The sequence below is a fragment of the Syngnathus scovelli genome, chromosome 3, assembly GCF_024217435.2.
Source record: "Syngnathus scovelli strain Florida chromosome 3, RoL_Ssco_1.2, whole genome shotgun sequence".
NCBI lineage: Eukaryota > Metazoa > Chordata > Actinopteri > Syngnathiformes > Syngnathidae > Syngnathus > Syngnathus scovelli.
This window is the reverse complement of record NC_090849.1, coordinates 5,194,512-5,207,163: the sequence shown is the minus strand read 5'-3', so window position 1 is coordinate 5,207,163 and position 12,652 is coordinate 5,194,512. Positions and strand designations below refer to the sequence as shown.

Here is a 12,652-nt window from a genome sequence, read left to right as displayed (position 1 = left end):
ATAGCAAATCCGATTGGTTGGGAAGGGGGCGCGGTTATGCAGCCGAGGGGTCCTGTGATCGGTGGGATGTAAAGTAGGCGTCGACGTCACGTCCGCGTCACGTGACCACGACGTGGCAGACGTCATATAGCAACCGCTGTTTTGTTTAGTAGACTTACAGTTGTTATGCATTGACATAATGGCGCACACTCCAAATAGATTTAAATAAATTAAATAATTCTTCTGCCCACTCCCTTTTAAACAAGTTAACTCTCCCCGCGGATTTGAATTCCGGCGGAAGTTCTGCCCATCACGTGACGTCTGTCACGTGACCACACGCGGCAGATGTCATATAGCAACCGCTGTTTTGTTTAGTAGATTTACAGTTGTTATGCGTTGACATAATGGCGCACTGGTTAGCATGTCCACCTCTTAAGCATGATGTTGCGGGTTCGACGCCTGATCAATGTTAGCATGGAGTGAGCTGAAGTGCATGGCGCTGAAGATTTGAATCTTTGAAATGCGCTGAGGTCTGACGTATCAGGCAGAATGGTTTGCCATCACGTTCAACAAAAAATAGAAACTTTCCCACTCTGATAAAAACGTCCTGTGTTCATCTACATATTTTCGTTTTGCTGTGCATCTTTTCCCTGCCATTTCGAGAGCCCAATTGACACTAATAGTTTACTGGAATGTGTTTGCCCATCCTACTTTGTGGAATTTCACCACATGCGCTTTTGACGAAAATACAAAATTGAACTCAAGTGAAGCCAACACGCACAACCCCCCCCCCCCCCCCCCCCCCCACACACACACACACACACACACACACCTACACACACACACACACACACAAATGTTGATATGAACATAAAAGAGCCGCATGCGGTTCGGGAGTTGCGGCTTGGCCAAACCTGTACTATACAACTTTATTTGTGTAAAATTTTCACAACAGCTGTCACACAAACAAAGCGGGAAAAACCGAAGACGTGCGTGTTCCGCCCACGCTGGATTTATTTGCACCTTTGAAAAGACACCGTATTGCCGCAGATGTGGCAAAGAGTACTTTTGGGCATCTGAGACGGAAGGATGTCCAAAGCATCACGTCACCTGCTCTGGTAGGAATGGTGGTGGGACGTTGAGGTCAACCGCTTTGGGGTTGGCTGAATCTTTGGTCGCAGGATGCCACACACTTGAAGACAGAAGCAGAAAAGCAGAGCTAAATGCAAAATGTACTCACCGGTGACTCCAATTTTTTCCCCCCCTGAAGAAATGGATGGACGGGTGGCCCCGGCTGGCCGGTGGGACTCTTGTTATTCTGACCCTTTTTAGTGCGCGTTTGGGGCAACAACCGTTTTTTGTGGCGCTCTCTTCTGGTTCAAGAGTGCCCTGCATGTGAATTTGCCTTTCCTGCCTTCTGATTGGATGAGCGCCGGTGTGACGCGGTGCCTCTGTCACCGTGGCGGGGGGTATACGTCGGCATCGGAGCGTCTGCCAACGTCTGAGACCGGCTGGCAGTGTATCGGAGGTGTCGAGTGCGGTGCCGCTGGAGCTCACTCACCAGCTGGTGTTAGGGCCACAGAATGAAGGCCAAGGAGAAGACTAGAAAGAGAAACAGAAACTTCTCCTCCAATTGTTTGATTTGTCTCTTCTGAGCTTCGATGAATTCTTTCAGCTCTTTGTTCCTCTAGGACGGACAAATGGAAAGTAGCCTTCAAAAGCCAGTAAGCGTGCAAGTAAGTGCCGGGCTGGCTTTGGGCCCTTACCTGTTGCGCGCTGTGCAGCAGATCCATTCTCTCTTGGAGGATGCAAGCGTCGCGCTCCCTCAACTCCCACATCAGGGCTCGCTTCCATTGGTCCACGGCGCTCCTAAGCTCTTGTCTCTGATCCGCCGTCAGCACGTCATTCACGCCAGCGTGGCTGGCTTTTTCGCCGTCCGTGGCGGGGCAGTCCCGCTGCGGTAGCGCCTCGTACAACATGGCCTCCAGCTCCATGATCCTCTGGGCCGCAATCCTCGTCCATCAGTGGTCCGGCGGGAGATTTGAGGGCGGCTTACCTTATGAGCCTGGTCCATGGAACGCTTCCTGAAGTCCAACTCTTCATCCAGGTAGCCCTTCTGGTTGCAGAACATATCCTAGCACAGCTCAAGGTCAGAATTGTTGGGGCACATTGCCCCGAGTTCCCCTTGGCTGATGTCGCGTGTCTGTCTACCTTCTCACTTTCAATGTCCAACATCTTCTGTTGAAGTGCTGACTTGGTCACTTTGATGTATTCTAACCACTGAGGAAAGGCTGCTGTCACATAAGCAGAATGCGAGAGCGTGCGTGGACGTGCGCGTTACCTTCTCGGCTAGGGTGGGAAGGGTCCTGGCGTGAATCACGACCACCTGCTCCTCGTTGGTGAGATTCTGCAAGAGCCCAAAGGCACAGCGTCAACAAGGTTCTTTCAGCGCAAAGCCTTCCAAAAGTCACATTTGAGCCGCCGAGTCTCGTGGAGTGCGAACATAAGGAGTTCGACATACACTTACGGCGTTATCGCCCAGGATGTCCCGCTTCTTCATCAGATCACTGATGACGATGTCCTGGGGAAAGGCGCAAGGAGCAATGTAAGGTGTTCTGGGACCTCAGGTTAAGGTTAGGGTTGCGAGGGACGCCTTACGTACGCTCACGCCGTCGGCCTCGCAGTAGATCTGCAAAGGGCTGAGGCCGTCTGGGAAACGGACTTGCAGAAACTTCAAGACGGGGGAGCGCCACTCCCTCTCCTGAAAGGCAGAGGCATGCATCCGTCCGTCCGTCCGTCCGTCCGTCCGTCCGTCACATCTCTGGCCTCAACACGCTTGTGCGAGTCTTCCCACCTCCAGCTCCAGGATGCGGAACTCAAGCAGTTCGTTTTGGTCTCGGATATCCTGGATGCGCTCTTTCAGACGCGCTTCTTCCGCCTCCATCCGCCTGACCTGAAAAGACAGTCAGACCTCATCTGCGGGGCTTCCGGACGGGTGTGACGCCAAGCGACTCCGCCCAGCGCCTTTCTTTCCGTCACCTTTTCGGCCAACTGCTGATTGCTCTGACGCAGCAGCTGCTTCTCCTCCACCCACTTGACATTCTAGAAGAGACAAACGCGTGGACAGCTTTGGAATGTTGTGTCATTTTCATCCACAAATTCTTTGGTTGACTGGAAAATGACATTTGCTTTTCTCCGCATTTTCCCAGCCACGTTCAGGGGGGGGGTTGGTCCAGTAATGCCAGACGAATGAGTGACTGAAGAATGTAGCTATTTTGTCTGACAAAAAGGTGTGCTCATTGATAAGCTTACCTGTCCTTGTTGCTTCAGCGCTGACTCCAGATCTGCTACTCTGCTTTGATAGTGACCCATTTCTACTGTCATGTAACATGGGGGGAAGAGATGGTGCAAATGGTAAAATATGGATTGTTCACAGGAATAAATTGGCAGAGCTGAAATTCCAAATTTGTCCAAAAGATGGCGCCAGACCAAAACATGAGACCAAAAAAGGGGCCAAAATAAGCTAAGCAAGTTAAAATAGAAATAAAACAGGAACACGGTGTCGGATTGTGAGTCACGCATGGACGCACAAATGTGATTTTTACTTTTTGATTTCTTTGCTTGGCTAAAAATGTATTCTGTAACAGCTTAAAGCAATATTGTTAGTCAATTCGATCAAGGGACCCGTCACTATGAGAATAGTGGCGTGACATAAATTGTTTGGAGAAGCACAAATGTGATTTTTACTTCTTGATTTCTTTGCTTGGCTAAAAATTGATTCCCTCTTTCATGAACTGTGTTTTGCAATCGAATTGTTCTGGGATTGAATGATTTTATTAACACGGGTATCAGTGGGTGAAATTGTTCGGTTTCTGGAGTGATTAAGATTTGTAATTCTATTTCATGTTTCTTCAATAAATGTGTTGTGTATATTCATCTACTTTGTTGTGCGCTGATTTGTACTGAATGTACAATCGATGGTTCGGGGTTGATTTGACAATTTGATTAATGTGCGGGGGGTTATTATGGTATAACATAGGACCGTAATAAATAAAAGTAACATCAGACAATTTTAGAGAATTGAATAACTTTCGTAGTTATTTGAGACACGAGTGAATTTCAATCCGTTTGAAAGTTTGCTTCGTCTGAATAAATTAACGGAAGTGTTTGAATCGGATTATTGGTTTGGTGTAGAACTGAAAGTAATTTAATTATTTGAAGGGCGCAGGCCCGTTTCCCCTTTTGACGGGCCGCGTAAAAAGTAACTCCGAACATGTTAGAGAATTAAATAACTTTCGTAGATATTTAAGGGAAGAGTGAATTTCGTCAAAAGTGAATTCGTTTGAAAATTTACTTCCTCTAAATAAAATGACGATGGTTAAAATAGATCATTTGAGTTGGTGAAGGATAAAAGTATTTCGATTGTCCGTCGGGCCGCGTCAAAAGTTAAACAGGACACGATCGAAAAATAGACTTGCCTTCCAAATTAATTACTGGGCAAATCTAAATAGAGTAAGACATTTTTATTCGTTTTAAGAAAGTTGTTATTCTTTTTAAGCAATCAAGTGGGGTGAAGCACTCCGACAGTTAAGTGCTTGATCTACATATAAGAAGTTAGAATTAATAACGTAAAGTGCATTAATTTTCTCCTTAAATGCTATTATTGTCACACTTTTATTAATTCGATTCTCTTTCGAATAAACAAGTTGGTCGGCTCGCTGCTTGAGCGACCAAGTAGAACGGACCCATATCAACATTTACTTCGGCAAAACTAGTGCTAGGGTGCGCTATACAAACGAATCCCTGAGGTCTTAACAAAGACATCTAAAAATATCCGTAACATAATAAGAACTTCAAACATTAGCGGGGAGCCATCAATACGATGCGGTCACTTCGAAGTCTTGCCTCGAATTGAGTTACTCGGCTCGAGCTTAGGGTGACTTGAGAGGGATTGGCGTCGTACAGAAATTAGATTGATTCCGGTGGAGTTAATTTAACTCGGGTGGTTAGATTACGGACGAATCTCCGAACCCGGCTAAGACAAACCCGTTACCGGGAAGCCGGGGGCACCTTATTGAAAGAGGTGCGTTTGACACTACCATCAGCTTTTCTCTGGTCTGAAAGGAGGAGGAGGGAGGCTCCTCCTCCTCCTTTCAGACCAGAGAACACCCGAGGCTGGGTGAGAACGGGGAGGCTGCGACCCGGCCGGGGGTTGCGGGAAGGGGCGCCACCTTGATCTCCTTCTCGGCGTCGTAGTCCCCTCCGCTGGTCTGGGCTAGCAGAGCGTAGGCTCGTTGCAGCGCTTGATATTCTTGCGTCAGCTGGCGGTAGCGAAGCTCCGCCTCCTAATGCACACACCAATGCAACACAGCACTAGTACCAGAATCAGTCAGACCGGCGACAAAGCACCCGCGACGCAAAGACGAGTCCGATTCCAGGCTGAAGAGGAATGTTTGGCGCCAATACGCTGGCAGAAATGGCGGGCTACCTCTTCGGGTTCCGTGTCGGGGGTTCTGTCGGTGTGAAAAGACAAGGACGATCCGTCCGAGTCCACCAACACGTCTTCGTCGTAGCCGTAAAATGTTTCGATGACCTGCGGGCGCGGAAGCAAACATCTCTCTGAACAAACTGAAGCGACACCTCACGATGAATCGACGAGAGGAACGATAGCGAGAAAAAGGCCATTTCATCTTGCGCAACACCAAGCAGCCGCAAACAAACAGACTCACCTTGCAGGACCTCACGCTTTGTTCCTCCTCAGAGATTCTCGACGGCGGTATCGTAGCAGCAAATCTCTCTCCCGTCGACACAAATAATCCGCCTTTGAGATTCTTTGGATGCAAAGGGAACGAACGTCTCCGGCGCAGAAACAAACGCGACTCACGATGACATTTCTGACATGAGCTCCTGTCTCCAGAGCCTGAAAAACCCGTCACCGGCGATGATTGGAGGGACGCTCGTCTTTTCCAAAAGTGACAACTACAGGGTGTGTCAGGGTTTTCCAGATTATCTTTATCGTATGATTATGTTGCTTTGACTTTGACTGCAACCTGTAATAAATAATATTATTTATCCCTTATTTATCCCTATCGCTTATCCCTTCCTACACAAAGTCGTAAAACATCCCTTGCTATGTTTTGACTAGAGGTCAAGGGCTTTCTCTATTCAATCCACTCTTACACCCACCCTGTTTCTCTTAATAAAAATGCTCGTGCAGGAGCCGAGAGTCAGACTTCATTCGTACAACGGATGGACTCTCCACCTGCAGGTGTCCAAAAGAACTTACTTGTCTCCCGTGTGGTTCTTGCAAAATAAGTTGGAGCGAGCGCAACTCTAACAGGGTGCATTTTGCCACTAGCTGCCTACGGACAATGACGTCGCGCTCGCGGCTCATGGTTGACGGGCTGAGCAGCCGGGCGAGTCCGTCGTTTTCAGCGCACAGCGAGTGGCAAAGGCGCTGACAAAACGGGAGCTTTGAGCTGCTGAAAACGGCAAAACAAGTCTAAAGCGTGTTCAAACGCGTGCGCACAATGCTCCTGCTTGAAAGGTCGGAATTTAAGGGGCCAATTTTTTGGATGGCGGCCGCCGGCCAAGCTTTGGACGGAAAAGGTTTCCTGGCGACAGCGAGCGAGCGCGACGCTGCCGTACGTGCACCGAGTCGCCTGCCTGAAGACCTTGGACAAGTCGTCGATGATGTGCCGCTGCTCCACAACTTGAAGGAACTCCATTTCACCGTCCTGCTGGCCGCAACCGCGCTCCAGGTCATTGAGCGAACTAGGCCTTCTCTGTGGAACACAAATTCAGTGGACTCTGTTGGCATGCCGCCGTTGTTCGCGTCGACTTACCAAGCTTGCCATCTCCTCGTTCTCCTGGGTGACAAAGCGCACTTTGTTTTCAAGGCGACACAGCACCAGCGAGAGTTCTTCATTCTTCCTGCTCAGGCGTTTGTTTTTGTACAGGAGTGGCAGAAACTGGCTTTCTGTTTCTCTCAGTCGCTTAAGCTGCAAGCATGAAGTGCGGGATGCGAAAGACGCACAACACGCGGGCCAGAACGTATCCATTCCTTTTGCATCGGTTTGAACGGAATCGTGGCTTTGGCTCCCAATAAAAGACATCTACCAGGCAACCGACTCGCCGCGCCGCTCAACTAATAAGCAAGCGCAATGGGTGCCTCGCTGGATGGCGCGCATCAAACGTAGCGCAAACCTTCAAGCGTGCCGTCAATAAATTACCAGTTCATTGCGCTCTTCAGAAAGCAGGCCGTTTCGATCCTCCAGTTTCCTGATGACTGCGCTGAGCTCAGCGATTTTCAGATGAAACCTTCGCGTGTCCCGATCCTCCTGAGACTGAAAACGCCCCGCAACACACACACACAACCACTCGTTCAAAGTTCAAAACTGTTTTTGTGCTACCTTCCTCCAGCAACGAACTAAGTCATGCGTACTGCAAGTGTGTGATGAGGTGGCTTACGCTATGAAGAGGATTGCTAGTAGCGCCGTTGACCCCACTTCCAGGGTAGTTTAGGCCCGCCCTTTGGGAATCCCTCAGGGCAGCGATCTGCTGCTCGGCAGCCTGAGTCTGCAGCTGAAGGCGGTGGACGTGGCCGGCCCCAGGGATTTATCCAAAACACTAACCGCTCTGTCTTTCAGCTTGATCTCATCCATCTGGATGTACAAACGGGGAGCGCTCAGGCAGGCGGGCAAACTCATTTGCCAGAATTGTGACAAAAACAAAGAGAGCAACCGGCCAATTTTTATCTTGAATCGACTAGAACACCATTGCTGTGACAAAAGCGAAGCGAGCAACCGGACGTTTTCTTCTTGTGAAATAGAATAGAATAGAATGCCTTAGGTGTCATTGCACTGCAGGTATACAACGAAATTGGGAACATAGCCACGCACCGCGCATCTGATCAGTCCTACCAGTCGGCGGATCTCCCTCTCGCAGTCTCTCTTGGTTCGGCTCAGCTCCTCCCGATGCTGGTGATGAGCCGATCGGAGCTCGGCCGCTCGGGACTGCCAGGCCTGCTGGGCCGCTGCCAGGGCTTCTTCCGCGCTCCTGGTGGAGGCGACACCGCTCGGTCTCCCGACACCGCCGCGTCTCCTCCACTTCCGCCAGCAAAGCGCCCCCGCTCCTCACCTGAGCAGACATTGCGCCACATCGGGCCGTTGAGACCGCAACGGAGCGCCGCGACGCTTACTGGGGACAAGCTACACAATACGGTAGCGGCCGCATCGGAGCCCGACGTGGCGTGCGGTTAGTCAGACACGGATTGAGCGGATCACCTTGTCCATGGAGCCGTCCCTCAGGCTGAGGACCAAGGCATTCAGTCGCTGGATCTCTCCATCTTTGATTTTGATCACTCTCATCAGCTCCATTTCATGCTGCCGCAGTAATGTCTCCCTGGTAACGGCTAACTTTTTCTGCTTCTCCTCATGGAGTTTGCTTTTGAGTTCCGTCATGGCGGCGGTGGCACGGTGGTGCTCCGCCCGCAGGTCCTGACTTCTCTCTCTCTCCAGACAGCTGACCTGACATGACTTAGACTTAGACAAACTTTATTGTCATCTTGTCTGCACATGGTGCATACAAAACGAAATTTCGTTGCACACGGCTTACAACAAAGTAGTGATATTGCAGTTGAATAGAAGTAACATATCCTATGAAAATATATATATACATATACTGTATATATATATATTACAAATAAGTATAAAGTGCAGCAGTGCTAATTATGCAATAGTGCAAGTAGGCAAAACAGTATTCAAGAGTGTGCAGAGGAATGCTAAACCATGTATTAAACTTCTATTTAAAGGGTTTACACAAGTTCAGTAAAGTTGGTAGTGCGAGATAGTGCAAGATAGAGGTCCGTAGTGTCATAAAGTACAGTTCTGTGAATGTGTGATGCAGTGTTCAGTTTAGAGCTCAACAGTTCTAATGTTCAACAGTCTGATGACAGCAGGGAAAAAGCTGTTGCAGAACCTGGTGGACCTGCAGCGGATTGTGCGAAACCTCTTCCCAGAGGGCAGCAGGGAGAACAGTCCATGGTGGGGGTGTGATGGGTCATTGATGATGTTACGGGCATGGGACATGCAGCGCTGAGATGAAATGTCCTGAATGGAGGGAAGAGGAGCCCCTATGATCCTTTCTGCTGTCCTCACCACTCTCCTCACATTCTTCCAATCGGAGGCGGTGCAGCCTCCACACCACACAGAGAGTCAGCTTGTCAGAATGCTCTCTATGGTGCTCCTGTAGAACGTCCTCATGATGGGTGGGGGCAGGTGGGCTCTCCTCATCCTCCGCAGGAAGTACAAGCGCTTCTGTGCCCTCTTGATCAGTGCCGTAGTGTTCATAGTCCAGGTGAGGTCTTCTGTGATGTGGACCCCCAGGAATTTGGTGCTGCTGACCACCTCCACAGCTGAGCTGTTGATGATCAGTGGAGCGTGGTGAGGCTGGTTTTTCCTGAAGTCGACGATGATCTCCTTCATCTTCTCCACATTCAGGATCAGGCTGTTGTCTCTGCACCAGCCCACCAGCTGCTCCACCTCCTCTCTGAAGTCCAGGTCGTTGTTGTCTCTGATGAGCCCCACCACCGTTGTGTCGTCTGCGAACTTCACGATGTGATTGGTGGTGAACCTGGGGACGCAGTCGTGTGTCATCAGGGTGAACAGCAGGGGGCTCAGGACGCAGCCCTGAGGGGAGCCTGTGCTGAGGGTGATGACATCAGAGGTGTTCTGTCCGACCCGGACTGACTGAGGTCTGTTGGTGAGGAAGTCTAGCAGCCAGTTGCGAAGGGGGGTGTTGAAGCCCAGGTGTTCCAATTTTCCTACTAGATGCTGTGGGATGATGGTGTTAAACGCTGAGCTGAAGTCCAGGAACAGCATCCGAACATGGGTGTTCTTCTCCTCCAGGTGAGCCAGGCTCAGGTGAAGAACGGAGGAGATGGCGTCCTGAGTGGAGCGGTTTTGCCGGTCGGCAAACTGGAACGGGTCAAATAATGGGGGGAGTCTGGAAACGATGTGATCTTTAAGCAGCCTTTCGAAGCACTTCATCATGACCGGAGTCAGTGCAACAGGCCGGCAATCATTAAATGAGGTGATTTGAGGTTTCTTCGGCACCGGAATGATGGAGGCAGTCTTAAAGCACGCTGGCACTGTGGCTTGGCCCAGCGAGGTGTTAAAAATGTCTGTGATGACCCCAGCCAGCTGACTTGCACATTCCCTGAACACACGCCCAGGAATGTTGTCGGGGCCAGGGGCCTTACGGGGGTTGACTCTCCTCAGGGTCTTCAACACATCGGCGGAGTCAAGGCAGAGTACCTCCTCTTCCTGATGGGGGACAGTTTTAACTGCTGGAGTGCCGTTTAGTGCCTCGAACCTCCCAAAGAAGTTATTTAGACCATTTAGAAAGTCAGCATCAACTTCACCCACCGGGGGGGAGGGTGAGTTGTAGTCTGTAATCGCCCGTATGCCTTGCCACATACTCCTGGTGTTGTTGGCGTCGTGGAAACGATCCTGAATTTTTCGACTGTGGTCTCGCTTCGCTACCCTGATGGCACGGTTCAAGTTGGCTCTTGCTGTCCTCAGTCTCTCCTTGTCGCCAGACTTGAAGGCAGAGTTCCGCGCTCGTAGCGTTTGACGTACCTCCTCAGTCATCCAGGGTCGTTGGTTGCCCCGGGTGATGATATTCTTAGTGGTGCTGACGTCCTCGGTGCATTTGTTGACGTAGGCTGACACAGTCATGGCACACGCATGTCAAATCTACATCGGGGAAACTGGGAGGGAGGGAGGGAGGGAGGGAGGGAGGGAGGGAGGGAGGGAGGGCGGGAGGGAGGCAAGCAGGGAGGCAGGCAGGCAGGGAGGCAGGCAGGGAGGCAGGCAGGGAAGCAGGCAGGGAGGAAGGCAGTGTCTGTCTGTTGAGGTTTTCACCTTGTTCTTCTCCTGCTGAAGTTCTAACTGGACGTCCATCAGTTTGGCTCTCAGCTCGTCATTGGCGGCCTGAAAGGCGTCCGTTCGCTCCGCCTTGACCCGCCCTGCCGGAGCTCGTTTGGACATCTCTTACTCGAGTCTCGCCCGGTCGTCAGTCAGAGATCACAACATTTGTACCTGGAGAGCACAAACGCAGCGCTGTTTTCCACTGGCTTCGGACTCAACTTCAATCGGTACCGTAACGTACAACATCATAAACATAGATCTAGCTTGACTTATTCATTGAATAAATGCATTTGGTTCTTCAAAACTGTATCACGCAACATAGCGTGACCGAGACGGCCGTTATCCACCTGCGTGAAGTTATTTGGTGAAATGAATGAGATGTTTAAGACACAATCGTTCTGTCTCTATGTAGATGAAGGGAAATAATCGATTGCTGAAGGTCCAAAGGTGTTGTGATAAACAAATAAACATATTAGTGACATATTTGTGATAAACATATTAGGCAGGATAATCACATATGTTAACTTGACTGCCCACACTGTATTTATTTATGGTTATTTGTTAAATCGAGTACTGTTAGACATGAAATAGGAAGTGTTTAACATAAATGGACGACGAAAGGGGTACTCACCATTGTAGCTCCTGCTGGTCAATGATACGAGCCTCTTCTTGCAGTGGAAACCATACAGCCAACAAACACCGTGGAACCTAAAGGAAGGAAATTAAACATTAACATTTAGCCTCAACCAACATTCACAGATACAACGCAACGCAAACTACACAAACGTAAATCTTTTTAAACACAATGAGTTGTACTTACCGTGTACGCTCTAGACGGTCCACTTGCAAGCAGAAAATAAAGATATTTCTGTTGATAATCGTCGTGTTTGTATCCGTTGTCTCGCTCAAGGCCATTGCGCCCACAGATTTGAATTTTGGCGAGAGTTCAGCCTATTGACGTCATTTCCGCGGTGTAATACCCGCATATCTGAAACGGCAAAGTTAAGAGTAGAGTTAAATAAAGTTTTTATTCAACGCAATAATTTACAAACGTTGACCAGTCGAAATAATCGTCGAAATTTGGCGTCTGTGGCTGGAAGCAGACGCCGAGTTCGACGTTCCTCCCAAATGCCACACTGCCTCGCTTTTCAGGCCTACAAAAAAACATATTTTTCAAAACAATGAGTTGTAATTACCTTGTACGCTCTAGACGGTCAAGTTGCAAGCTGAAAACAAAAATATTTGTCTTGTTAGTCGTTGTGTTACTAACCGCTGTGTCTTGTTTGCCAGCATTGCCGCTTTCCTACTTCCTGTTGCAAGCCACGCCCACGGATTATAATTTTGCCATGAGTTCCGCCTATTGACGTCATGTCCGCGTCGCATGACTGCGACGTAATATTATCTAAAACTGTTTGTGCGGCATGGTGTTGTTCTGTGCGGTATTGTGTTATTCTGTGCGGCGTCGTGTTGTTCTGTGCGGCGTAGTGTTGTTCAGTGCGGCGTCGTGTTGTTCAGTGCGGCATGTTGTTGTTCAGTGCGGCATGTTGTTGTTCAGTGCGGCATGGTGTTGTTCAGTGCGGCATGGTGTTGTTAAGTGCGGCATGGTGTTGTTCAGTGCGGCATGGTGTTGTTCAGTGCGGCATGGTGTTGTTCAGTGCGGCATGGTGTTGTTCAGTGCGGGATGGTGTTGTTCAGTGCGGCATGGTGTTGTTCAGTGCGGCATGGTGTTGTTCAGTGCGGCA

General features: G+C 49.7%; 1 protein-coding gene and 1 long non-coding RNA gene across 7 annotated transcripts; both read right to left on the bottom strand.

Moving 5' to 3' along the window:
* Positions 1-831: 831 nt before the first annotated feature.
* LOC125994452 (janus kinase and microtubule-interacting protein 3-like) lies at positions 832-6,465 on the bottom strand. 6 transcript variants are annotated; one of them, XM_068650024.1, is made up of 12 exons: positions 5,709-6,465; positions 5,468-5,572; positions 5,211-5,324; positions 3,292-3,353; positions 3,019-3,081; positions 2,834-2,932; positions 2,642-2,740; positions 2,501-2,560; positions 2,321-2,386; positions 2,191-2,259; positions 1,746-2,113; positions 832-1,666 (listed from the first exon to the last, which is right to left on the bottom strand). In XM_068650024.1, exons 4-11 carry the CDS (start codon positions 3,349-3,351, stop codon positions 1,886-1,888), a joined length of 744 nt encoding a protein of 247 aa, XP_068506125.1. In that variant the 5' UTR covers positions 3,352-3,353; positions 5,211-5,324; positions 5,468-5,572; positions 5,709-6,465; the 3' UTR covers positions 832-1,666; positions 1,746-1,885. The 6 variants fall into 6 exon arrangements, with proteins under 6 accessions (XP_068506125.1, XP_068506124.1, XP_068506121.1 ...); XM_068650023.1 differs by having other exon boundaries at positions 3,292-3,356; positions 5,709-6,464; XM_068650020.1 differs by lacking the exons at positions 5,211-5,324; positions 5,468-5,572; positions 5,709-6,465 and having other exon boundaries at positions 832-1,171; positions 1,541-1,666; positions 3,292-4,269.
* Positions 6,466-6,590: 125 nt separating this feature from the next.
* On the bottom strand, positions 6,591-7,636 carry LOC137840194 (uncharacterized). Its single transcript, XR_011086680.1, has 3 exons — positions 7,450-7,636; positions 6,825-7,325; positions 6,591-6,764 (listed from the first exon to the last, which is right to left on the bottom strand). It is a non-coding gene; the product is annotated as an uncharacterized lncRNA (long non-coding RNA).
* Between the last annotated feature and the right edge of the window lie 5,016 nt (positions 7,637-12,652).

Bases quoted from the DNA above. Each gene is read 5' to 3' on its own strand.
- LOC125994452 (XM_068650019.1), bottom strand. From the start codon at position 3,561: ATGCGTGACTCACAATCCGACACCGTGTTCCTGTTTTATTTCTATTTT. The intron at 2,741-2,833 runs GTGGGAAGACTC...TCTGCCTTTCAG, and splicing joins TCCGCATCCTGGAGCTGGAG to GAGAGGGAGTGGCGCTCCCC. The intron at 2,260-2,320 runs GTAACGCGCACG...GCCTTTCCTCAG, and splicing joins TTCCCACCCTAGCCGAGAAG to TGGTTAGAATACATCAAAGT.